General features: G+C 47.0%; 2 protein-coding genes across 2 annotated transcripts in view; one reads left to right on the top strand and one right to left on the bottom strand.

The window, feature by feature from the left end:
* The window catches only part of ACO2 (aconitase 2), a 66,206-nt gene extending 62,121 nt beyond the window's left edge, over nucleotides 1-4,085 (bottom strand). Inside the window, exon 1 of the mRNA XM_030915314.1 lies at nucleotides 3,733-4,085. Within this exon, the coding sequence (XP_030771174.1) occupies nucleotides 3,733-3,768 (36 nt within the window). The 5' untranslated portion in view covers nucleotides 3,769-4,085. The remainder of the gene's footprint in view (nucleotides 1-3,732) is intronic.
* Nucleotides 4,086-4,170: 85 nt separating this feature from the next.
* PHF5A (PHD finger protein 5A) lies at nucleotides 4,171-14,074 on the top strand. The gene is made up of 4 exons (XM_010376110.2): nucleotides 4,171-4,314; nucleotides 4,767-4,790; nucleotides 5,279-5,445; nucleotides 13,358-14,074. Exons 1-4 carry the CDS (start codon nucleotides 4,263-4,265, stop codon nucleotides 13,445-13,447), a joined length of 333 nt encoding a protein of 110 aa, XP_010374412.1. The 5' UTR covers nucleotides 4,171-4,262; the 3' UTR covers nucleotides 13,448-14,074.
* The last annotated feature ends 11,276 nt before the right edge of the window (nucleotides 14,075-25,350 follow it).

Genomic DNA, 25,350 nt, shown 5'->3' with positions numbered 1-25,350 from the left:
CGCGCCCGGCCCCCATTTCTTTAAAAAACAAAACAAAAGAAAACCCACCTCCTATTTTCTTGTTTCTAATCTTACTACCTGGTAGCAGGTATTGTCAAACAAGAGTACACATTCAGTTTAGCACTGTTCTGAGGTTATGGTGCATCTATGGTGCCCAGATCCACAGGTTGAGCTTGATGCCAAATGGAAGCAGTATAGCGCCAGTTGCTAAGCCCTCAGGCTTCGGAATCAGACATGTCCAGATTCAAATCATACCTACTAACAACTACTGATAAGGGCCTAGGCCTTACTTTTTTTTGAGACGGAGCCTCGCTCTGTCACCTAGGCTGGAGTGCAGTGGCGTGATTGCAGCTTACTGCAACCTCCGCCTCCTGGGTTCAAGGGATTCTTCTACCTCAGCCTCCTGAGTAGCTTGGACTACAGGCACGAGCCACCACGCCCTGCTAATTTTTGTATTTTTAGTAGAGATGGAGTTTCACCATATTGGCCAGGCTGGTCTTGAACTCCTGACCTTGTGATACACCTGCCTCAGCCTCCCAAAGTGCTGGGATTACAGGCGTGAGCCACCGTGCCTGGCCACATATTTATTTAGCAATTATATAGCCCTTACTAAGTACCAGGAAGGGTTCTAAATACTTTGCAACTATTACATGATTGAAACAGATATACTCTTTTTATTGTATCTAAAGGCAAGGAAACAGGTGCGGAGAGGTTGAGTAACTTACCCAAAACCACAGCTATATGAGTATTAGAGTTATTACAGAATTCAAATCTAGGTTGTCTGATGCCAGAGTCCATGCTCTCAACCATAACACTACGTTTGCTCTCTAATTCTGTTTCTTCATCTATGAATCAGGCTAATAAGCCTGACTCATCTCACAGAGTCATGTGAAATTGGTCATACACAGGAAGATAAATGCTAGGTACTCTTAGTGCTGAGAGTAACACCCATCCTATTATCTACCTTCACCTTTGGTCCAGCCAAGGAAAGAAAAATACCATATTTGGCTGAGAAAGATCTCCAAGACCCTCTGCAGTCAGGTACAATAGAATACAGTGGAAGTTCCACAAGAACAGGGACCGTCTTTGCTTACCACGGTATTCAGAACAAGCAGTGGGCGCTCAGTAAATATATGGTGAATGAAGTAGGAATGAATTGACTACAGCCATAGGGTTTTGCATATATGACTATTAAGGTAGTAACCATCACTTCTCAAATGTATCTAAGCACAAAAGAACAAAAGAGGTCAATGTACAAGCTTCTCAGAGAAACCGTGACAGCCTGGTTATCGGAAGGCAGTGTGCAAACTGCATAATATTGTTCATTCATCTCAGCTGAAGGAACAAATAAGGAGACCAGGATTTTAATCCTGACTCTGCTACTGGAAGTCACCCAGGCTCTCAAGGTCTTAAATTTTCCACCTGTAAAAGAGGTTAGTCAACACGATGGTCGTAAACTCATTCTACTTACTCATCACTTTCTAACATCCAGTTGCTGAATATACATTTGTTCAATGAAGATCATCCTCAATTGACAATGGATTCAGGAAGTAACTTACTCAAGGTCACAGGATCAGGAAAGAGTATGAACTACAGCCCAGATCTCCTTTTACACCAGTCTAATACTCACACTTTCCAAGATCCTTTTCAGTTCAAAATGGTGTGATATTATTCTTCTCTTCCAAGTTCAAGAACTCTATAATCATTTATCTTACCAAATAATCTAGCCTGACTCCCTTAACTCATGAGACAGGAAGAAACAACTGTTTCTACATCATTAACCTAGAGAATCAAAAGATCTGAAGAGGCCAGATGGGGTGGCTCACACCTGTAATACTAGGACTTTGGGAGGCTGAGGCAGGCCAATTACTTGAGGTCAGTAGTTTGTGACCAGCCTGGTCAACATGGTGAAACCCTGTCTCTACTAAAAATACAAAAAGTAGCCAAGCATGGTGGCACACGCCTGTAATCCCAGCTACTCGGGAAGCTGAGGCAGGAGAGTCACTCGAACCTGGGAGGCAGAGTTGCAGCCAGCCAAGATTGCACCATTGCACTCCAGCCTGGGTGACAGAGCGAGACTCTGTCTCAAAGGAAAACAAAAAAGATGTGAAGAGATAATTAGGTGCAATCCTTTGCCTTTGCCCAGAATTGAGGTCAGAAAGATTTTCTTTCGGATAAAATATTTTATTTTAAACCACATGGTTTAAATTTAAACCATGTGATTTAAAATAACTTCAAGTGGCCGGGCGCGGTGGCTCAAGCCTGTAATCCCAGCACTTTGGGAGGCCGAGATGGGCGGATCACGAGGTCAGGAGATCGAGACCATCCTGGCTAACATGGTGAAACCCCGTCTCTACTAAAAATACAAAAAACTAGCCAGGCGAGGTGGCGGGCGCCTGTAGTCCCAGCTACCCGTGAGGCAGAGGCAGGAGAATGGCGTAAACCCGGGAGGCGGAGCTTGCAGTGAGCTGAGATCCAGCCACTGCACTCCAGCCTGGGCGACAGAGTGAGACTCTGTCTCAAAAAAATAAAAATAAAAATAAAAAAATAACTTTAAGTACCACAATGCTTCTTGAAAGTACAACGCATAACAACTTGTAAAATTCTATTATCAAAGTTGCGCCACTTGATCCAAAAAAGATTCACAAAGTTAACTGTGAAAGGTTTACGGAGAATGTCTACAGATGCTTGCTTGCTTTATTTTTATTAACAGAGGGCACATGTGACATTGAACCTTTGAGTATAACACCTTCCCAGGGCTGTCAAGTTAGAAGTGAAAAAATCATTTGGCAGTCGGTCAGCTTTCTAGATAGCTCCTAACGGGGGAGTCAAGGTCAAACTGGAGTCTCCTTATCCTCCCATATTTGACAAGCAACTTACTGTGAGCTCAAAATATTCGTACTGCATTCTGACAAACAGAAATAATCGCACCCTGGTTCAGAAAGTTCTGTGAGGGCAGGCTGACATAAACAAGAACTCAGTGGTGGTAGGGCCCACGCTTCTGCCACAGCACTTCGGTGACACTCTGAGAACCAGAACTTCCACCTACTTTCTACCAGTTTTATCACCTATCAAATGAGAAAAATTATCTCATTCCTATGATTACATGAATCAAATAATATTATGAAGAATTAAAAAACAGTCCTCAAATCTTGTGCAAACGTGAGAGACTATTACTATTATTTACTACGTAGGGGCCCAGAAGACCACCTCCCCCCCTCGGGCATTCCATGTTCCGCAGGGTCCTCAAAAGGTGGTACAGGGTCCTAGTTTCTTCTCCAGACTCCAGGCCTGGCAACCGCAGATGCTGTCATGTCTCTGTTGCTAAGAGATGGGAAGTGAGGCCTCAGGAACTGGGCCTGGAAGGCTCAACAACGACCGCGCCCCCTAGTCACCTTGTCCTCACCTTGAGGAATGAAAAGACACCCCACGGGAGCAGGGAACGCTGTCCTCAAAAAGAAGAAAGAGGTGCCTCCGCTCTTCACCCGGCCGCCGCTGCTTGGGCCCACGCTTCTTGCGAGGCGGGGACAGGGCCAGGAAAGCTGACTGTGCCGGGGACGCCTTGACCTAGGGCACCAGAGGAGCGGACACGGGTGCTGGGCCCACAACCGGAACAGGTACACGACAAGTTGGCCCCAGGTCGGGCCCGCCTCGCCCTGCCTCGCCCATAGCCGCCGGCACAGTAGGAGGCACCCCGCCCCCGTGAACCCAGAGGTCCCTGAGCTCGCTCACCTGCAGCCGAGTCACCAGTAGGCTGTAGGGCGCCATTTTGTGCACTGACAAAGATGAGGTCGCATGCAAGTGACGTCCCAAACGGCGGCTTTTAAAGCCTTTGGGCAGGGGCGTGCCCGGAAGAGTGGGGCGTCACAGTGAAGGCGAGGCCTCCCTAGAGGCACCTGAACCCTGCAAACGCAATGAGCGGAGCTCAAGAGTAATGAACAGACACGCAAGAGGAAATAGAACTGCCTAAAGACACTTGCAGAAGTAGATACCAAGCACAAATATGTTTTATCCAAGTACAAATTTTAGTTATCTCTGCCACCCAAATCTGGGAGAGTTTTTAAGACTTTCATGCACCTGGCAGGACCTGGTCATCCAGCAGCGACAGAAACTCGCGCGAGAGCAAGAGGGGCCTGGTGCAAGGATCGTAAACTGACGGAAGCTTAAAGGACCAATCACAGCGACGTGGAGGCAGGAACAATGGGAGATAAAGGTCGGACGGAAGTTCTCGAAGCTTCCGGTGGCCGGCTTAATTGGGAGCTATGGCTAAACATCATCCTGATTTGATCTTTTGCCGCAAGCAGGCTGGTGTTGGTGAGACTGCGCCCTGCCCCTCTCTATCTGGGTAGGGGTGGTATTAGGAGCTGGGGGGTCGGGGGTTCCCATCACTTCCTTAGTGGCTTGCCTCGCTGGCGCCACGTTTCCCGCCTCTCGGGCGCGGGGTGTTGTAGGAACGCGCAGGTTTGTGGCCTCTGATGAGAAGAGGGCGGGGGTGCGCGTGCTGGGAGCCCCAGGCAGGTATCGGGGGTGGGGTCTGGCCCAGGTCCACAGAAACTCAGAGCTTGCCCCAGGACGTTGGAGGAGGTTCAGAAGGGTGCTTGGGCTGTGGGTTTGGCTCGTTTGGAAATTTGTAATGATAAAATGGCTATCCGCAGGTATCACTGCCGTCCTTACTCCTGTCCCTACCCCCAGCTCGAGGATGTACTTCCCCTGTTTGTCAAAACCTTTTTTCTAATTGCACTTTTTAACCGTCTTTCATCTTGCAGCCATCGGAAGACTGTGTGAAAAATGTGAGTGGAACCTACCGTCCCAACAGCCCACCCTTCCCACTCCCAGTTTCTATGGAACCAGCAAAAGTGCCACAAAGAGGGCTTTGAGTAGATGTGCCTGGAAGTATGTGAACACTGAATGCTGGACTTCAACCAAAGGCCCCTCTGTCTCCCCACTGCCACTTCCATATTTAACGCTGTATCTCTCTAGTTTTCAACAGGAAAAATCGCCAGAGTAGCATGACCCCTCCCTAACACACAGCACTTTGCTGGCAATTATATAGGCTTATCATCTCCGAGGTGCTTTTCTAGGCTCTTTACATATGTTAATTGATAAACTTTTGTATATGTTGAGGGACTTGAGATGGATACTGGGTAAACCAAGTTTTGTGATGCCAAGAGGAGGGCCCTAAAGTCACTGTCAAAAGACTAGTGTATTTCCCCATGGCAGGAGATAGTAGAGGACTGAAGAACTTGTTGTGAGTATGACTCCATTCTCTTCCTTACAGGTGATGGCAAGTGTGTGATTTGTGATTCCTATGTGCGTCCCTGCACTCTGGTGCGCATATGTGATGAGTGTAACTACGGATCTTACCAGGGACGCTGTGTGATCTGTGGAGGCCCTGGGGTCTCTGATGCGTATTATTGTAAGGAGTGCACCATCCAGGAGAAGGACGTAAGTATACAGCTTTCCATCTGACCTTTCCTCCTTTTGTTTAGTAACACTTTGCCATCCACTGCAATCTCCTATGGTCTATGGAGATTACTGTGTTCATCTAGTCATCTAGGTTATAATTTCTTCAAGTTCTGTGAGTCAAACTGGGTGTAGTTCAATAAAAGGCAGTTATTTTGCATCAAGGGGAAAAATGCAAGGGAAGCAAATCTTTGTCAAGACCAGCAATTTGAAGAGCCCTCTCTCTATTCATGTTTCTCTGTGATTATTCTTCTTCAGAAATGACATCCGGCTGGGCGTGGTGGCTCACACCTGTAATCTCAGCACTTTGGGAGTCCAAGTTACGAGGATCACTTTAGTCCAGGAGTTCAAGACCAGCCTGGGCCACAGAGCAAGATCCCATCTCAACAACAACAACAAAAAAAAATGGGTTTTTTTTTTTGTTTGTTTTCTTTTTTTTGAGACAGGGTCTCTTGCTCTGTGGCCCAGGCTGGGGTGCAGTGGCATGATCACGTGCAAGGCTCACTGCAGCCTTGACCCCCCCCCGGGCTCAAACGATCCTCCCACCTCATCCTCCCAAGTAGCTGGGACTGCAGGCATGCGCCACCACACCTGGCTAATTTTTTTTGTAGAGACAGGGTCTTGTCTTGTTGCTTAGGTTGGTCTCGAACTCCTGGGCTCAAGTGATCCTCCTGCCTTAGCCTCACCAGGTGCTCGGATTACACGCATGAGCCATCACTCCTGGCCAAAAAACATATTTTTCATTAGTCGGGTGTGCTGGTGTGTACCTGTGGTCCCAGCTACTTGGGAAACTGAGGCGGGTGGAGGATCACTTGGGCCCAGGAGGTCAAGGCTGCAGTGAGCCATTTTCATGCCACTGCACTCCAGCCTGGGTGACAGAGACCCTGTCTGTTTATAAGGCCTGTACAGCCCATGTTGTGTCATAGCCACTCAATAATGTCTCAGATCTATCATTAAGCACTATTTGGGTGTATATCGTGACAAAGTTGAATTTGGGATGATTCAAGTTGACTTCAGCTTTAAGCAGGTAACAAGTGCCTTTGGTTTAATATTGCAGAAGTGATTGTGGCCCTGCATAGTGACTTTTTTTTTGTCCCTTGACACTGTGTAGTGGCAGTGGTTACTTACTATTCAACTCTCTGAACCAAATGCCAGGAGAGAGCTTATAGACCAGTGCTACAGGCAAGGTTTACCCCATTTCTTTCATTTGGTATTGGCAGCAGGGTTCTTTGTGGGGGAAAACTATGAATCAGCTTGTTTTCTTCAAAAAACAAAACAAAAGGAAGTATGATACAGTCTCACTAGGTTAATGATAGTACCCAGTTATTTATTTATGTATTTTTTATTTTTTGAGACGGAGTTCACTCTTGTTACCCAGGCTGGAATGCAGTGGCACAGTCTCGGCTCACCGCAACCTCCGCCTCCCGGGTTCAAGCAATTCTGCCTCAGCCTCCCGAGTAGCTGGGATTACAGGCGTGCGCCACCGCGCCCAGCCCATTTTGTATTTTTAGTAGAGACGGGGTTTCTCCATGTTGCTCAGGCTGGCCTCAACTCCCAACCTCAGGTGATCCGCCCGCCTTGCGTCTCCCAAAGTGCTGGGATTACAGGCCTGAGCCACTGCGCCTGGCCTAGTTACCTAATTTAATTATAATTTAGAGTAAGGCAAAAGATACGTAATTCTTCATATTCCCATGAGCAAAGAATACATCTTTTATAGATGTTATCACACCTTGTTCCTCACAGTAAGTTTGAGAAATAGGGATGATTATTATGATGCCCATTTTATAGTTCCTCTGACAAGCCCAGGCTATTCAACGAAACCTTGTAGTGTCCCCATTTCACCATGTTGTCCTTTTATTTATATATTTATCTTATTTTTTGAGATGGAGTTTCGCTCTTGTTGCCCAGGCTGGAGTGCAGTGGTGCCATCTCGGCTCACCACAACCTCCACCTCGCGAGTTCAAGTGATTCTCCTGCCTCAGCCTCCCGAGTAGCTGGGATTACAGGCGCCCGCCACCACACCCAGCTAATTTTTGTATTTTTAGTAGAGACGGGGTTTCACTGTGTTGGCCAGGTTGGACTCAAACTCCTGACCTTGTGATCTGCCCGCCTGGGCCTCCCAAAGTACTGGGATTACAGGTGGGAGCCACCACGCCTGGCCTTATGTTATCCTTTTACATGTGCTTTTGGATGTTTCCATGGTGAAGGCAACAATGCCAGTACCTCATTTCATGCCCTTGGATCCTGCCTACCCCCAGTAAGTGGGAGAGATTGGGCCAGATAAGACTACACCATTGGGCCAGGCACAGTGGCTCATGCCTGCAATCCCAGCACTTTGGGAGGCCAAGGTAGGTGGATCACCTAAGGTCAGGAGTTTGAGACCAGCCTGGCCAACATAGTGAAACCCCGTCTCTACTAAAAATACAAAAATTGACCGGGCGTGGTGGCTCACGCCTGTAATCCCAGCACTTTGGGAGGCCGAGGCGGGTGGATCATGAGGTCAGGAGATCGAGACCATCCTGGATAAACACGGTGAAACCCCGTCTCTACTAAAAAAATACAAAAAATTAGCTGGGCGTGATAGCGGGCGCCTGTAGTCCCAGCTACTTGGGAGGCTGAGGTAGGAAAATGGCGTGGACCTGGGAGGTGGAGCTTTCAGTGAGCGGAGATCACGCCACTGCACTCCAGCCTGGGCAACAGAGCAAGACTTCGTTTCAAAAAAATAATAATAACAAAAAATAGATTTAAAAAAATACAAAAATTAACCGGCGTGGTGGCACACATCTGTGATCCCAGCTACTTGGGAGGCTAAGGCAGGAGAATTGCTTGAACCCAGGAGGCAGAGGTTGCAGTCAGCTGAGCCGAGATCAGACTGTTGCACTCCAATCCGGGCAACTAAGAGCAAAATTCCTTCTCAAAAAAAACCAAAACGAATACACCATTGAATCTTCTATTGTTTAGGGAGATGAGAAAGGTCCTGAAGTACCAAAAACATAATTTCCGTTAGTGATTTGGACCTTTCTCTTGTCCTCAACTCTGATTTGCATTTACCTTCAACTATTAAGTCATATCCTGCTGTCCAGAAATCCGGATCTAGTCTACTAGCTAGATTACACTTCATTAGAGGCAGGACTTTGGTTTGTCTATTCGCCTCTCCTTTTCCTTAGGCCGTGGTACGGTGCCTGACATGCGGTGTAAGCATGGTACATGTGTTTTGGTGCTGTCCCTGTAAGTCATCCAGAGGTGTCCCCTTTAGGGTGTCTAGTACATAGTAGGTGTTTGTTAATTACTTCTGGTCTATAGCATAGACCAGAATAATAAGCATAATAAGGTAACAGCAGTGAAAAAAAAGTTATAAACAGTTCCTAAACTCCTACAGGGTAGTTATTTAAGCCATTTAAGACAGCGTTTTCTTGAATTTTTGCATGGTTCTAGCTAGAGTTCTTATCTAGCATAAGCTTGCAACCAGAGAATGCTTAATAAATGTTAATTGCTGTCTGACTCCTCTCAATGTGGTGTGTGAACTGATACCTTTGGATCCTCATGCCTCATTCTGTCCCTGAGACTTATTCTAGACGTCACTTCCCCACCTTCACATTATACACGAATGTTCTGAGGACATTTGAGATGGAATCTAGCTCACATTTTCAGCGCTAGTTTCCAAGGAACACAAAGCAGTCCAGTGACATGATCCAGGCTCTCAGCCTTACAGATCATCATGTAGATTAAGTGGCCAAGGCTCTTTCCTATGCAGAAAGCTTCCTACAGCCAAGGCAACCCTTGTTATTGTTCTCTTCCTGCAACGTTCATAATTGATAAGGGAATTAGAAAGGTAAGCTAAGCCAAGTATTCTCATTTATAATTTTTCAAAGCCACAAGGATAACCAGGAGACAGGGATGATGTCTATGGACATTGCTACCACAGGACTAATTGGTAGGTTCTTATGGTGCTGCATCGTGTAATCCCCTTAATCTTGATTCCTATTGCTTACAATTTTCCTCAGTTCTCCCAACCAGAACGTAAGAAAAATAGCACTAACATTTATGAAGCTCTTAATATATGCCAGGTGCTTAGCTAAACATTGTTATCCAAAAGTTCCGTGTGATACAGATGAGGATGCTAAGGCTTAGAGACGTTAAGCAACTTGGTTAGTCCAAGGTCAAGTGGCTAATGAGTGACAGATCAGGACTATAACCTAGGAGGTCTGACTCTCTTAATTAATTAATTAATTAATTTTTTTTTAGTTTTTTGAGATGCAGTTTTGTTCTTGTCGCCCAGGCTGGAGTGCAATGGCATGATCTTGGCTCACTACAACCTCCACCTCCCAGGTTCAAGCGATTCTCCTGCCTCAGCTTCCCAAGTAGCTCGGATTACAGGCACACGCCACCATGCCCAGTTTTTTTTTTTGTTTTTTTTTTTGAGACAGTCTCACTCTGTTACCCAGGCTGGAGTGCAGTGGTGTGATCTTGGCTCACTGCAACCTACACCTCCTGGGTTCAAGCAATTCTTCCGTCTCAGTCCCCTGAGTAGCTGGGATTACAGGTGTGCGCCACCACGCCCGGCTAATTTTTGTATTTTTAGTAGAGACAGGGTTTCACCATGTTGGTCAGGCTGGTCTTGAACTCCTGACCTTGTGATCTACCCACCTCGGCCTGCCAAAGTTGCTGGGATTACAGGCGTCAGCCATCATGCCCAGCCTAATTTTTCTTTCTTTAGTAGAGACGGGGTTTCACCATGTTGGTCAGCCTGGTCTCAAGCTCCTGGCCTCAGGTGATCTACACACCTTGGCCTTCCAAAGTGCTGGGATTACAGCCATGAGCCACCGCGCCCAGCCTGACTCAGTGTTTCTTAACCTTTTATTTATTTATTCTCATCATTGCACCCCTAAGGAGAAAAGTTAAAAGTTAATGTAAATTAATTAAATTTTGGGGCTAGCTAAGCTGTAAGTAGGCTGGGGGCAGTGGCTCATGCCTGTAATCCCAGCACTTTGAGAGGCCCAGGCAGGCAAATCACGAGGTCAGGAGTTCGAGACCAGCCTGACGAACATGGTGAAACCCCATCTCTACTAAAAATACAAAAATTCGCTGGGTGTGGTGGTGGGCGCCTGTAATCCCAGCTACTCAGGAATCTGAGGCAAGAGAATCACTTGAACCCAGGAGGCAGAGGTTGCAGAGAGCCGAGATAGCGCCACTATACTCCAGCCTGAGCAACAGGGTGAGACCATCCCAAAAAAAAAAAAAAAGCTAACCTGTAAGTAAAGAACAGAGCTGTACAAACTGGAGGATTGGATGATACCATCACTTGGTACCTTCCAGGAATATTTAGGTATCTATAAGGATAGTTTGTAAACCTTGACCTGATCCAGTCTTCTTCTTTTACAGCTGAGGAATAATGTAAGTCCCAAGAGAAGCAACTTGCCCACATTTGCGTCAGTAAGGCACAGTTTAAGCTATCATCATACCATGAGTTTCATAGCCTCTCTAAAGAGTTTAGAGTGCTGTTGTTATGTCTAATATCAGGCCTTTGTCCAGGAGAGGCAGCTTATGCCTTATTTTTACAAGGACATTAAATATATATTACATTGCTTACTTGGGTTCGCCTAGCAAGCTATTGGTGGGTGGCGTCCTTGGTAAACCAGGCCTCAGAGATGGAAGCTCTCAATGTAATGACTTGGTACATGTTTTCTAGGAGATCCCAAAATGTTGGTGTTAGCTTTGTGTGTTTTCGGAGATTTTTGTAGTTCTTAATGTCTGCCCCCAAAGAAAGATACTAGTTGAGTTAGAAACGAGTTGGCTAAGGACTTGATTAATTCATACTATCACTTAATATCACAGGACTTAAAATCTGACATGGGTGTTTAATAAAATCAACAGACCTGTAGGGCTTTTCCAGTTACAGCTTTCCCGGTTTTTCTTCCATCATCCCTAATCAACTGGTGGAGTCATCATTTCTGTAGAACACAGCTTCCCAGGGGCTTCACTGAAAGCACTCAAGCTCATCAAATGGCCAGGGCAGCCTGTCATGACAAATCAGTGCATGGTCTGTCAATAGCCACCTATCACTAGCACAGTAGTGCTCTGTACCCCCAAAACCATGTGTTAAATTAAGTGAATTAATGAAGACACATGAAACCCATTATTCTCCTATGGTATTTAAAATGTAAGGGGTGGGCGCAGTGGCTCACGCCTGAAATCCCAGCACTTTAGGAGGCCAAGGCGGGTGGATCAGAAGGTCAAGAGATTGAGACCATCCTGGCCCACATGGTGAAACCCCATCTCTACTAAAAATACAAAAATTAGCTGGGCATGGTGGCGCGCCTCTGTAGTCCCAGCTACTCGGGAGGCTGAGGCAGGAGAATTGCTTGAACCCGGGAGGCAGAGGTTGTAGTGATCCGAGATCACGCCCCTGCACTCCAGCCTGGCAACACAGTGAGACTTCGTCTCAAAAAACATAAAAGTAAGGTATGGCCGGGCGCAGTGGCTCACGCCTGTAATCCTAACACTTTGGGAGGCTGAGGTGGGCGGATTGCCTGAGCTCAGGAGTTCGAGACCAGCCTGAGCAACATGTTGAAACCCTGTCTCTACTAAAATACAAAAGACATTAGCCGGGCGTGGCGGCATGCACCTGTAGTCCCAGCTACTCGGGAGGCTGAGGCAGGAGAATTGCTTGAACTCGTGATGCGGAGGTTGCAGTGAGCCGAGATCGCGCCACTGCATTCCAGCCTGGCGACAGAGTGAGAGTCCTTCTCAAAAAAAAAAAAAAAAAAGAGTTTCATAGTCTACGTCAACTGTATCATATTAGCAGTAGATATGGCTAAGATAAATGGCTAAACCGTTAATCCAAAAGTTATAAAATGTTTTTTTTTTTTTTTTTCTTTTTCTTGAGATGGAATTTCTCTCTTGTTACCCAGGCTGGAGTGGAGTGCTGTGGCGTGATCTCGGGTCACTGCTACCTCTGCCTCCTGGGTTCAAACGATTCTCCTGCCTCAGCCTCCTGAGTAGCTGGGACTACGGGCACGCACTACCACGTCTGCCTAATTTTTGTATTTTTAGTAGAGACAGGGTTTCATCATGTTGGCCAGGCTGGTCTTGAACTCCTGACCTCAGGTGATCCACCTGCCTTGGCCTCCCAAAGTGCTGAGATTACAGGCATGAGCCACCGTGCCCAGCCTACAAATGATCTTTCATAAGTGCTAAGAGGCCGGGCGCGGTGGCTCAAGCCTGTAATCCCAGCACTTTGGGAGGCCGAGACGGGTGGATCACAAGGTCAGGAGATCGAGACCATCCTGGCTAACACCGTGAAACCCCGTCTCTACCACAAAATACAAAAAAAACTAGACGGGCGAGGTGGCGGGCACCTGTAGTCCCAGCTACTCGGGAGCCTGAGGCAGGAGAATGGCGTAAACCCGGGAGGCGGAGCTTGCAGTGAGCTGAGATCCAGCCACTGCACTCCAGCCCAGGCCACAGAGCGAGACTCCGTCTCAAAAAAAAAAAAGAAAAAAAAAAAAAAGTGCTAAGAGATAGGGAAGAAACAGTGCTGATCTTGGCCTCCCAATGAAGGAGATACTGATGTTTGGACACATTTACAAACCCATTTATTGGGTTCTTCAAATACTAAAATGAGAATTTGAACTCTGACCAATTTTTTTTTCCCCAAGAGATGGGGTTCTCGCTGTGTTGCCTACAGTGGGGTACAGTAGCTGGCTATTCACAGGCATAATCATAGCTCACTACAGCCTCGAACTCCTGGGCTCCAGCAATCCTCCTGCCTCGGCCTTCTGAGTAGTAGCTGGGACTAAAGGCACATGCTACCACACTGGGCCTAAATTTTTTATCTTAAGTCACTCTTGGTTCAGGCTCAAAGACTTAACAACTTCTCTGTTCTGTTTTCCAGAGAGATGGCTGCCCAAAGATTGTCAATCTGGGGAGCTCTAAAACAGACCTCTTCTATGAACGCAAAAAATACGGCTTCAAGAAGAGGTGATTGGTGGGTGGCCCCTTCCTCCCCCCAACATCAAGCTGCTGCAGCTGCCAGAAAACATGCCTACTACTACCAGCAGAAAGGGAGCAGAGACCATAGCATCACCAGGAGTGCCTGCTAGTGTACTGGCAGCTTGTCACCCCCTCCTCTCCCTTCACCCAGACATGTGGTAGGGATGGAAAAGGATTCTTCACAGAGCACTCTGGCACACCGTATCAGAGAAAAGTTGATAGATTAGTTAATGGTTTTTCTTGAATTTGAGAAGCAGAGATCTGTTCTCCATATTGATATGTTCTCCTTCAACCAAGATCTTCTAAAAAGAAATAATATTTTAGTCTTCTGCTTGAGGAGTTGACTGTGAAGCTACAGCCAGTGAAAACCACGTTCTTGCAGCAGCTCTGGTGGCAGCTGTCCTTGAGGAACCTTTGGTGTGTGGTGGGAAGCTATCAGAACAAGAAATGTAGGCATTTACTGTTTTTTGGGGGGGGGGGGGGGGGGGCACGCTCCGCCATCTTGAAAGGCATTTATTCATTTAACACTTGTGCTGGTGTCATGTTATTTTCCTTTTGAGAAATTGGAAACTCTTTCTGTTGCTATTATGTTAATAAAGTTGGTGTTTATTTTCTGATAGTTACCTTCCCCATGTAACTTTAGGAATTTATTTTAGTCATCCAGGAATTTGTGATTCAAAACAAGAGGTAGTCACCAGGCGCGGTGGCTCAAGCCTGTAATCCCAGCACTTTGGGAGGCCGAGACGGGCGGATCACAAGGTCAGGAGATCGAGACCATCCTGGCTAACATGGTGAAACCCCATCTCTCCTAAAAAATACAAAAAGCCAGGCATGGTGACGGACACCTGTAGTCCCAGCTACTCAGGAGGCTGCGGCAGAATGGTGTGAACCCGGGAGGCAGAGCTTGCAGTGAGCCGAGATCGCACCACTGCACCCCAGTCTGGGCGACAGAATGAGACTCTGTCTCAAAAAAAAAAAAAAAACAGAGGTAGTGGGATTGGTTAAGTACTTTGTCCTCTTACTACCACTGGAAGGAATTCAAAACCACCCATACCTTTCATTATAGATAAAGTCATTTTTAGAAACATACTATTTTTTCCTTCCTATCCAACTTTAATTTTGAACTGAAGAGATGGCTTCCAGTGATGGTGGAGGCTGGGCACAGTGGCCCATGCCTATAATTCCAGCACTTTGGGAGGCTCAGGCAGACATCTTGAGCCCAGGAGTTCAAGACCAACCTGGGCAACATGGCAAAAACTCATCTCTATGAAAAATATGAAAACTAGTCAGGTATAGTGGCATGCATCTGTAGTTTAGTCCCAGCTACTCAGTAGGCTGAGATGGGAGGATCACTTGAGCCTTGGAGATTGAGGCTGCAGTGAACAGTGATCCTGCCACTGCACACCAGCCTGGGAGACACAGCAAGACTATCTCCAAAAAAAAAAAAAAAAAAAAAAAGGGCTGGGCACGGTGGCTCGCACCTGTATTCCTAGCAGGAGTTCAAGATCAGGGTGGCCAACATGGCGAAACTCCGTTGCTACTAAAAATACAAAAATTAGCCAGGTGTGGTGGCACACACCTGTAGTCCCAGCTACTTGTGAGGCTGAGACAAGAGAATTGCTTGAACCTAGGAGGCAGAAGTTGTGGTGAGCTTAAGATGATGCCATTGCACTCCAGCCTGGGCAGCAAGAGCAAAACTCTTATCTCAAAAAAAAAAAAAAAAAAAAAAAGGATTCCAGTATAACCCAGAGGATGCACAAAGGAAGGATTCTAGGCATAGCTTGGAGGTGCCTCAGGAAGGCAGGGGAAGGCCATAACCATAGTGCTACAGCACTTTCTGGGCTCTTTGAGCCACCCATTACTCTGCACTGCAGCCATAGGCTTTTCAGTTCCACAACTGTTGCTTTTTGCTTCTGCTTTGAATTTATTTTTAACATGTTGATCCCTCTAGAATGCTTGTGCCCCCCTCCCTTTTACTCAGCTAACTCCTACTCCCTTCTGACCTTAGCCAAATATTTCCTCAAAGATGCCTCTCTGGACCCTTAATCTAAGTTCCCCTGGTACTCCCACATAGCATCTTGTTTTTTCTGTTTGGTTGGTTGGTTTTGAGACGGTGTCTCTGTCACCCAGGCTGGAGTGCAATGGCACGATCTTACCTTGCTGCAACCTCTACTTCCCAGACTCAGCAGTCCTCCCACCTCAGGCTCTGGAATAGCTGGGACTACAGGCATGCACCACCCTGCCCAGCTAGTTTTTTGTTTTTGTTTTTTTGTTTTTGAGATGGAATTTTGCACTGTCGCCCAGGCTGGAGTGTAGTGGCGCAATCTCCGCTCACTGTACCCTCCGCCTCCCAGATTCAAGCGATTCTCCTGCCCCAGCCTCTCTAGTAGCTGGGATTACAGGCGCCTGCCACCATGCCCGGCTAATTTTTTGTATTTTTAGTACAGATGGGGTTTCACTATATTGGCTAGGCTGCTCTTGAACTCCTGGCCTCCCAAAGTGCTGGGATTACAGGCATGAGCCACCAAGCCCGGCCTGTTTTTTGTAATTTTTATAGAGACAAGATCTCGCTGTGTTGCCCAGACTGGTCTCAAGCTCCTGGATTCAAGTTACCCTCCTGCCTTGGCCTCCCAAAGTGCTGTGAATACAGGCATGAGCCACCACACCCAACCCTATGTGTTTTCTTAGCATTTGGTGATTAGTGAAAGTAACCTACGACTGTGTCTACAGAGCAGGAAGCAAGTTTGTTTTGCCCAGTAGGTAGCAGGTAGGTGTTTAGTATTGAATGAATACTTAAAGTCAAGGAAACTGAATAATAAACTGGGCTTTGATATGTCGGAACCTACAGGCAAAGGGTGCAGTAGGCAAATAAAGGCATTTGTTGGGGGCGTCAACTTAAGCAAAGACAGTCGTGAACAGGGTGCTATGTATTGATTGATTCTGATACGGTCTCACTTTGTCTCCCAACCTGGAGTGCAGTGGCATGAACACGGCTCACTGCAGCCTCAACCCCCAGGGCTCAAACAGTCCTCCCAACTCAGCCTCCTGAGTAGCTAGGAGGTGGGAACCAACATGCCTGGCTTTTGTGGGTTTTTGTTTTTGTTTTTGTTTTTGTTTGTATTTTTTGTAGAGACAGAGTTTCACCATATTGACCAGACTGGTCTCGAACTCCTAAGGTCAAGCGATCTGCCTGCCTTGGCCTTCCAAAGTGTTAGGATTATAGGCATGAGCCACTACCCCCAGCCTAGGGTGATGTGTTTAGGGAGCTCTGAGCAATTCTAATGAATCAGTGAGGTGATTGCTATGGTTTGAATGTTTGTCCCCTCCAAAACTCATGTTAAAACTTGATCCCCAGTGTGGCAGTGTTCAGAAGTGGGACCTTTAGGAAATGATTGGGTCATGAGGGCTCTGCCCGCATGAGGGGATTCATCCTTTCACTGTTCTTGTTTTTTGTTGAGACAGAGTCTGTCACTCAGGCTGGAGTGCAGTGGCGTGATCTCAGCTCACTGTAACCTCCACCTCCCAGGTTCAAGTGATTCCCCTGCCTCAGCCTCCTGAGTAGCTGGGACTATAGGCACACGCCACCATGCCCAGCTAATTTTTTTTTTTTTTTTTTTTTTTGAGACAGAGTCTCACTCTGTTGCCCAGGCTGGAGTGCAGTGGCCGGATCTCAACTCACTGCAAGCTCCGCCCCCCGGGTTTACGCCATTCTCCTGCCTCAGCCTCCCGAGTAACTGGGACTATAGGTGCCCGCCACCTCGCCCAGCTAGTTTTTTGTATTTTTTTTTAGTAGAGACGGAGTTTCACCGTGTTAGCCAGGATGGTCTCGATCTCCTGACCTCGTGATCTGCCCGTCTCGGCCTCCCAAAGTGCTGGGATTACAGGCTTGAGCCACCGCGCCCGGCCCGCCCAGCTAATTTTTGTAATTTTAGTAGTGACGGGGTTTCACCATATTAACCAGTCTGGTCTTGAACTCCTGACCTCAAACAATCCACTCACTTCAACATGTATCCACCATTACAGCATGAGCCAACGCACCTGGCCCATCCTTTCACTGTTAGTGGATTAATGGGTTCTCATAGAAATGGGACCAATAGCTTTTATTTATTTATTTTTTGAGAGGACTCTCGCTCCATCACCCAGGCTGGAGTGCAGTGGTGCGAACTCGGCTCACTGCAAGCTCCACCTCCCGGGTTCACGCCATTCTCCTGCCCCAGCTTCCCGAGTAGCTGGGACTACAGGTGCCCGCCATCATGCCTGGCTAATTTTTTTGTATTTTTTAGTAGAGACGGGGTTTCACCGTGTTAGCCAGGATGGTTTCGATCTCCTGACCTCATGATCCGCCCACCTCAGGCTCCCAAAGTGCTGGGACTGCAGGCGTGAGCCACCGCACCTGGGCGGGACCAATAGCTTTGTAAGAAGAGAAACTGAGCCAGCACTCTCAGCCCCTTTGCCATGTGATGCCCTGTGCCACTTTGGGACTCTGCAGAGAAGGTCCCAGCGATAATGCTCTCATTAAATGTACCCCCTCAACCTGGGACTTCCCAGCCTCCAGAACTATAAGAGATACATTTCTCTCTTTATCAATAACATAGTTTCAGGTATTACAAGCAAAAGAAAACTGACTAAGGTGTGGTAGGTCAAAAGAGGTAGAGAGACCAGTTCATTTTCAGACTGTAATTAGAATGTGCAAAAAAGCCCTAGTCAAGAATAAAAAACAGGCCGGGCGTGGTGGTTCATGCTTGTAATCCCAGCACTTTGGGAGGCCGAGGCAGACAGATTATCTGAGGTCGGGAGTTCAAGATGAGCCTGACCAACATGGAGAAACCCCGTCTCTACTAAAATTACAAAAATTAGCCTGGCATGGTGGTGCATGCCTGTAATCCCAGTACTTTGGGAGCCCAGGAGTTTATGACTAGTCAAGGCAACATAGTGAGGCCCCCATCCCTACAAAAAAAAAAAAATTTTTTTTTTTTTTTGAGACAGAGTCTCACTGTCACCCAGGCTGGAGTACAGTGGCATGGTCTCAGCTCACTGCAACCTCTGCCTCCTGGGTTCAAGCGGTTCTCCCACCTCAGCCTCCCAAGTAGCTGGGACTACAGGCGTGTGCCACCACACCCAGCTAATTTTTTTTTTTGTAGACGAAGTCTTGCTCTTGTCGCCCAGGCTGAAGTGCAATGGCACGATCTCAGCTCGCTGCAACCTCTGCCTCCCAGGTTCAAGCGATTCTCCTTCCTCAGCCTCCCGAGTAGCTGAGATTACAGGCGCCTGCCACCATACCCGGCTAATTTTTGTATTTTTAGTAGAGACGGGCTTTCACCATGTTGGTCAGGCTGGTCTCAAACTCCTAACCTCAGGCAATCCACCTGCCTCGGCTTCCCAAAGTGCTGGGATTACAGGCGTGAGCCACTGTGCCCGGCCTAATTTTTGTATTTTTAGTAGACATGGGGTTTCACTATGTTGGCCAGGCTGGTCTTGAACTCCTGGCCTCGTGATCCACCTGCCTTGGTCTCCCAAAGTGCTGGGATTACAAGCATGAGCCACCGTGCCCAACCTAAAAAAAAATTTTTTTAATTAGCCAGGTGTGGTGCCATGTGCATATAGCCCTAGCTACTTGGGAAGCTGAGGTAGATCACTTGAGTCCAGGAGATCAAGGTTACAGTGAGCTACGATGGCACCACTACACTCTAGCCTGAGTGACAGAATGAAACCTTGTCTATAACAGGAAAAAAAAAAAAAATTTTAACAAAGATTTTTGGTCAGGCATGGTGGCTCACGCCTGTAATCCCAGCACTTTGGGAGGCCGAGGTTGGTGGATCACCTGAGGTCAGGAGACGTTCCAGACCAGCCTGACCAACATGGTGAAACCCCATCTCTACTAAAAATATAAAATTTAGATGGGTGTGGTGGCAAATGCCTGTAATCCCAGCTACTCCGGAGGCTGAGGCAGGCGAATCACTTGAACCCAACCGAGAGGCTGAGGTTGTAGTGAGGCAAGATCATGCCACTGCACTCCAGTCAGGGCAACAGAACAACTCTCTGTCTCAAAAAAAAAAAAAAAAAAATTTAGCCGTGTGTGGTGGTGAAAGCCTGTAATCCCAGCTATTCCGGAGGCTGAGGCAGGAGAATCACTAGAACACGAGACTCAGAGGTTGCAGTGAGCAGAGATCACGCCACTGCACTCCAGCCTGGGCAACAAGAGCGACTCTGTATCAAAACAAACAATTTAAGTTACTTATTAACCACTTTGGTCCACATGACATCTTGTAACTATAGATGTTTCAAAAACTATTCCTTTGTTTCATCAAAACATCACCTTAACTGCACTCCATCAGCCTCTGTGTGTATAAGATTAATGCCCTGTAGCATCTCAAATCAGCAGTTCAGTCAGTCAAGTGAATTCCACTGAAATCTGCTCCTCTGTCAATTTCATAATCCCATTCTTGGTTTGTTTGCTTTTTTTGGGGGGGAGGGGGGAGATGAAATCTTTCTCCATTGCCCAAGCTGGACTGCAGTGGCGCGATCTCAGCTCACTGCAATTTCTGCCTCCCGGATTCAAGCGATTCTCCTGTCTTGGCCTCCCAAGTAGCTGGAACTACAGGCATGGGCCACCACGCCCAGCCAATTTTTTTTGTATTTTAGTGGAGAAAGGGTTTCACCATGTTGCCCACACTAGTCTCAAACTCCTGAACCACGGCCTCCCAAAGTGCTAGGATTACAGGCTTTTTTGTTTTTGTTTTTTGAGATGGAGTTTTGCTCTGTCGCCCAGGCTGGAGTGCAGTAACAGGATCTTGGCTCACTGCAACCTCCACCTCCCGGATTCAAGAGATTCTCCTGCCTCAACCTCCCGAGTAGCTGGAATTACAGGCACGTGCCACCATGCCTGGCCAATTTTTGTGTTTTTAGTAGAGACAGCACTCGGCCTCCCAAAGTGCTGGGATTGCAGGCGTGAGCCACCTCGCCCAGCTTTTTTTTTTTTTTTTTTTTACAGAATCTTGCTGTGTCGCCCAGGCTGGAATGCAATGACTCAATCTCAGCTCACTGCAACCTCCGTCTCTTGAGTTGAAGCAATTCTCCAGCTTCAGCCTCCTGAGTAGCTGGGATGACAGGCATGTGCCACCACGCCCAGCTGATTTTTGTATTTTTAGTAGAGACGGGTTTCCCCATGTTGGCAAGGCTAGTCTCAAACCCCTGACCTCAGGTGATTCCCCAGCCTCGGCCTCTCGAAGTGCTGGGATTACAGGCATGAGCCACCATGCCCAGCCTCCTTCCTTGACTTCTATCTGTGCTCCTCACTCCATCAGGCAGTTGAAGGGACATCCCTTGAATACTCACTACCTTTTCCATGGCTGTTTCCTTTGTTTGAAATACCTTTCTACCTTCCCATCTACTGGCCAAATGGATACCTCTTCCTTTCAAGCCCCTGACATCTCATGAAAGGTTCCAGAAGCACCATACCCCACAACAATTTCTGTCATTTGCATTATTTTCATGTCTAGTACCTACATACAACAGAAACAAAAGTTTCATGAAACAATATTACTGTGCATGCTACAATCTGATATTTTCTTCTTCTTTTTTTTTTTTTTTTTTTTTTTGAGACAGGGTCTCGGTCACCCAGGCTGGAGTGCAGTGGCACGATCTCAGCTCCCTGCAAACTCCACCTCCTGGGTTCAAGCAATTCTCCTGCCTCAGCCTCCTGTGTAGCTGGGACTACAGGCGCCCAATACCATGCTCAGTTAATTTTTGTATTTTTAGTAGAGACGGGGTTTTACCATATTGGCCCGGCTGGTCTTGAACTCCTGACCTTGTGATCCACCTGCCTCGGCTTCCCAAAGTGCTGAAATTATACACGTGAGCCACCGCAGCTGGCCTGATGTTTTCATTTTCTTTCATTCTATTCTAAAATTCCTGGCTGAAATCCATTCAACTGGGTTTGGTTTTGTTTTGTTTTTCTTTTGAGATGGAGTTTCATTCTTTTGCCCAGGCTGGAGTGTAGTGCCGTGATCTTGGCTCACTGGAAACTCTGCCTTCAGGTTTCAAGTGATTCTCCTGCTTCAGCCTCCCTAGTAGCTGGAATTACAGGTGCCTGCCACCACGCTCAGTTAATTTTTATATTTTTAGTAGAGATGGTGTTTCATCATGTTGGCCAGGCTGGTCTCCAACTCCTGACCTCATGATCTGCCCGCCTTGGCCTCCCAAAGTGCTGAGATTACAGGCATGAGCCACCGTGCCTGGCCTAAACTGGGTAATTTTATGACCCCCACTAATGGATGACAACCTCAAGTTTTAAAACAACTAGAAGAGAGAGGCTCGGTGGGGGGGGCGGGGGGGGGATAAAAATAAAATCAACTAGGCCAGGTGCGGTGGCTTACACCTGTAATCCTAGCAATTTGGGAGGTGGTAGGATTACTTGAGGCCAAGAGTTCAAGACCAGCCTGGCCAACAAACCTAGCAAAACCCTGTCTCTATTAAAAAACAACAGCAACAACTAACTAGACCATAAATAAGATCCTTGAGTTCCCTTTGCCTCTCCTTCCACCCAGGGCATACAATATGCAACCTCTGCAACAATTACTTGCTAAATTAAACTGAAAAAGGGGTCACAAACTCAGGAGTCCGGGTGAGTAATATCATTGATTGAAAAGGGAGGGGTAAAAGAAGAATAGCCCAAATGTGATGATAAATGGTATGTGACCCTCAGCCTCTGTGTCTGGGACACAATAGGGGAGTGGTGGGGACCTTAGGCAACCAAAGAACACAAGCCCTGTCTAAAGGAGACAGCTGCTATTCAACTCCAGACAATTGCTGCCAGTTTGAATGCCCAGTGTTGCCAGATATTTTGAATTTAGGACAAGTGGCAATTTAAGATATTTTTGTACAATATCCCAAATTTTCAATATTGGCAACTCACTTTTAAAACCATAATATGTCAGTATATGCCAAGAAAATACATCTGCCAGATGTGGACCTTGGCCTGCCAATTAGCAGCTTCTAAATTAAAATTAACTTCCTAGGGAATCAAACTGAACTGACTAAATTTCAGAGAGACTATGTGTCACTCTATTCTGACCTGTCGCTTTTTTTTTTTTTTTCTTTGAGATGGAGTCTTGCTCTGTCACCAGACTGGAGTGCAGTGACAGGATCTCGGCTCACTGCAACCTCCGCCTCACGGGTTCAAGCAATTCCCCTGCCTCAGCCTCAGGCGCATACCACCATGCCCGGCTAATTGTTTGTATTTTAGTAGAGAAGAGTTTTTTTTTTTTTTTTTGAGACAGAGTCCCACTTTGTTGCCCAGGCCGGAGTGCAATCGTGCAGTCTCAGCTCACTGCAACCTCTGACTCCCAGGTTCAAGCAATTATCTTGTCTCAGCCTCCTGAGTAGCTGGGATTACAGGCAACCGCCACCATGCTCAGCTATTTTTTTTTTTTGTATTTTTTGTTGTTGTTGTTGTTGTTTTTTGTTTGTTTTTTTTTGGAGACGGAGTCTTGCTCTGTCACCCAGGCTGGAGTACAGTGGCCGGATTTCAGCTCACTGCAAGCTCCGCCTCCCGGGTTTACGCCATTCTCCTGCCTCAGCCTCCGAGTAGCTGGGACTACAGGCGCCCGCCACCTCGCCCGGCTAGTTTTTTGTATTTTTTAGTAGAGACAGGGTTTCACCATGTTAGCCAGGATGGTCTCGATCTCCTGACCTCGTGATCCGCCCATCTTGGCCTCCCAAAGTGCTGGGATTACAGGCTTGAGCCACCGCGCCCGGCCTTTTTTTGTATTTTTAATAGAGACGGTGTTTCACCATGTTGGCCAGGCTGGTCTCAAACTCGTGACCTCAGGTGATCTGTCTGCCTTGGCCTCTCAAAGTCCTGGGATTACAGGCGTGAGCTACGGTGCCCAGCCTGTAGAGACGGGGTTTCACTACATTGGCCAGGATGTTCTCAATCTCCTTCTCTTGTGATCCACCCGCCTTGGCCTCCCAGAGTCCTGGGATTACAGGTGTGAGCCACCAGGCGCCTGTAGCGTTTTTTTGGATTTTTTTGAGACGGAGTTTCGCTCTTGTTGCGCAGGCTGGAGTTCAATGGTGTGATCTCAGCTAACTGCAACCTCTGCCTCCCAGGTTCAAGCGATTCTCCTACCTCAGCCTCCCTAGTAGCTGGGATTACAGGCATGTGCCACCATGCCTGGCTAATTTTGTACTTTTAGTAGAGACGGTGTTTCTCCATGTTGGTCAGGCTGGTCTCAAGCTCCTGACCTCAGGTGATCTGCCTGCCTCGGCCTCCCAAAGTACTGGGATTACAGGCGTGAGCCACCGCACCCAGCCAGACCTGTAGCTTTTTAATTGTAGTTTGAAGCAAGGATATAGAAGGAAAAGATTCTTTGCCTTGCCTGGAATTTTCCTGTCTTAAAAGACTCTGATTATTTCCACCTGTTCCCAGTCACTCAGTTCCTTATCAGCTCTGTCCAGAGGGGCCTGTTGAAACCACCAAAGCTAAAATGTTACTTTCTTTGAACACTGCATTTTAGCATCTTAGCAAGACAGGTTTACTTACCTTGTTTACTAGACTTCACAGTATTGGTGAATATATAAAAAATCATTTGTCAGCTGGGCATGGTGGCTTATGCCTGTAATCCAAGCACTTCGGGAAGCCAAGTGCTTGAGGTTAGAAGTTCGAGACCAGCCTGACCAACATGGTGAAACCCCGACTCTACTAAAAATACAAAAATTAGCCAGGTGTGGTGGTACATGCCTCTAATCCCAGCTACTCAGGAGGCTGAGGCAGGACAATCACTTGAAACCAGGAGGTGGAGGTTGCAGTGAGCTGAAATCACGCCACTGGACTCCAGCCTGAGCAACAGAGCAAGACTCTGTCTCAAAATAAATAATAAATGAACAATAAATAATTTTTTTTTTAAAAATCATTTTTCTTAAGTAGGCAACCACGCTTCCCCAAAACCAGTTTCTGTCTTTACATCTGCTGAAGAAATCAAATTGAGGAACTATTTTCTTGGATAACTTCAAAGAAACAATACGAAATTTCTTGCCCTGGAGTGTGTATGAAAGGGTGATGCATCTATGCGAGTTAAGTGGGGCCAATTATGACCAGCCTGACTTGTCATGGCGCCACATCTTGCTTACTCTCAGACAGGGGATGTGCCCCCACCTTCTCCCTGCCTAACTTGCTTGCTCACGGAGCTCACCCTTTTGCAAGCACGGTGCATGCCTGTCAACATATGATTATTCAAAATGGGAGGGGAATCTGGAATGCCTGAGTAGGCATTCAGCTCACAATTAAGCCCTGGCAAGATGTAATCACACACTGGGAAGGAAAAAAAAAAAAAACTTCTTCCTCACCAAATGATAGAGACATCAGCAGTTGAGAAGGGTGGTTACCTTTTTTCCCCTCTATTTTATCTTTTCCTACTTACATGCTAACCTTTTACCCAGAACTCCCACCAAGGAGTCTGGATTTCTCATTTCATTCTAATGCTGCTGCTGCTGCTCAGGGCTGGTATCTTTCCAGCGTTGCAGAAGAGATTCTATTAAATGCACAAACACGCAGAAATTCATGGCCTTCCTTCTAAGGGTTCAGTCCGCCCTCCCTCAGCCTGTCCGGAATGGTAGAAGACGTCTACCCTTTAACTGCTTATATATACTCCAGCTGTCCCTCCTAAGATGCCGTAGGACAGCTCGCTTCAGCTCACCTTCACCTTTACCTTTGTCAGAAGTTCCACATTGGAGAGCGCACACCATACTGAGCACAGGATATGCAGGATATGCAGAGGCAATTTGGCCCAAACACTAAACTTTAAGAATAGCAACGATTTGAGCCAGGCTTTACATACAGCATCATATTTAATCCCCTACACGAGCTCCATTTTATAGATGAGGAAACTGAGGTTT

Source organism: Rhinopithecus roxellana, chromosome 13 (assembly GCF_007565055.1).
Source record: "Rhinopithecus roxellana isolate Shanxi Qingling chromosome 13, ASM756505v1, whole genome shotgun sequence".
Classification (NCBI taxonomy): domain Eukaryota; kingdom Metazoa; phylum Chordata; class Mammalia; order Primates; family Cercopithecidae; genus Rhinopithecus; species Rhinopithecus roxellana.
This window is presented reverse-complemented; position numbering and strand designations above follow the sequence as displayed.

Bases quoted from the DNA above. Each gene is read 5' to 3' on its own strand.
- PHF5A (XM_010376110.2), top strand. From the start codon at position 4,263: ATGGCTAAACATCATCCTGATTTGATCTTTTGCCGCAAGCAGGCTGGT. The intron at 4,791-5,278 runs GTGAGTGGAACC...TCTTCCTTACAG, and splicing joins CGGAAGACTGTGTGAAAAAT to GTGATGGCAAGTGTGTGATT. The intron at 5,446-13,357 runs GTAAGTATACAG...TCTGTTTTCCAG, and splicing joins GCACCATCCAGGAGAAGGAC to AGAGATGGCTGCCCAAAGAT.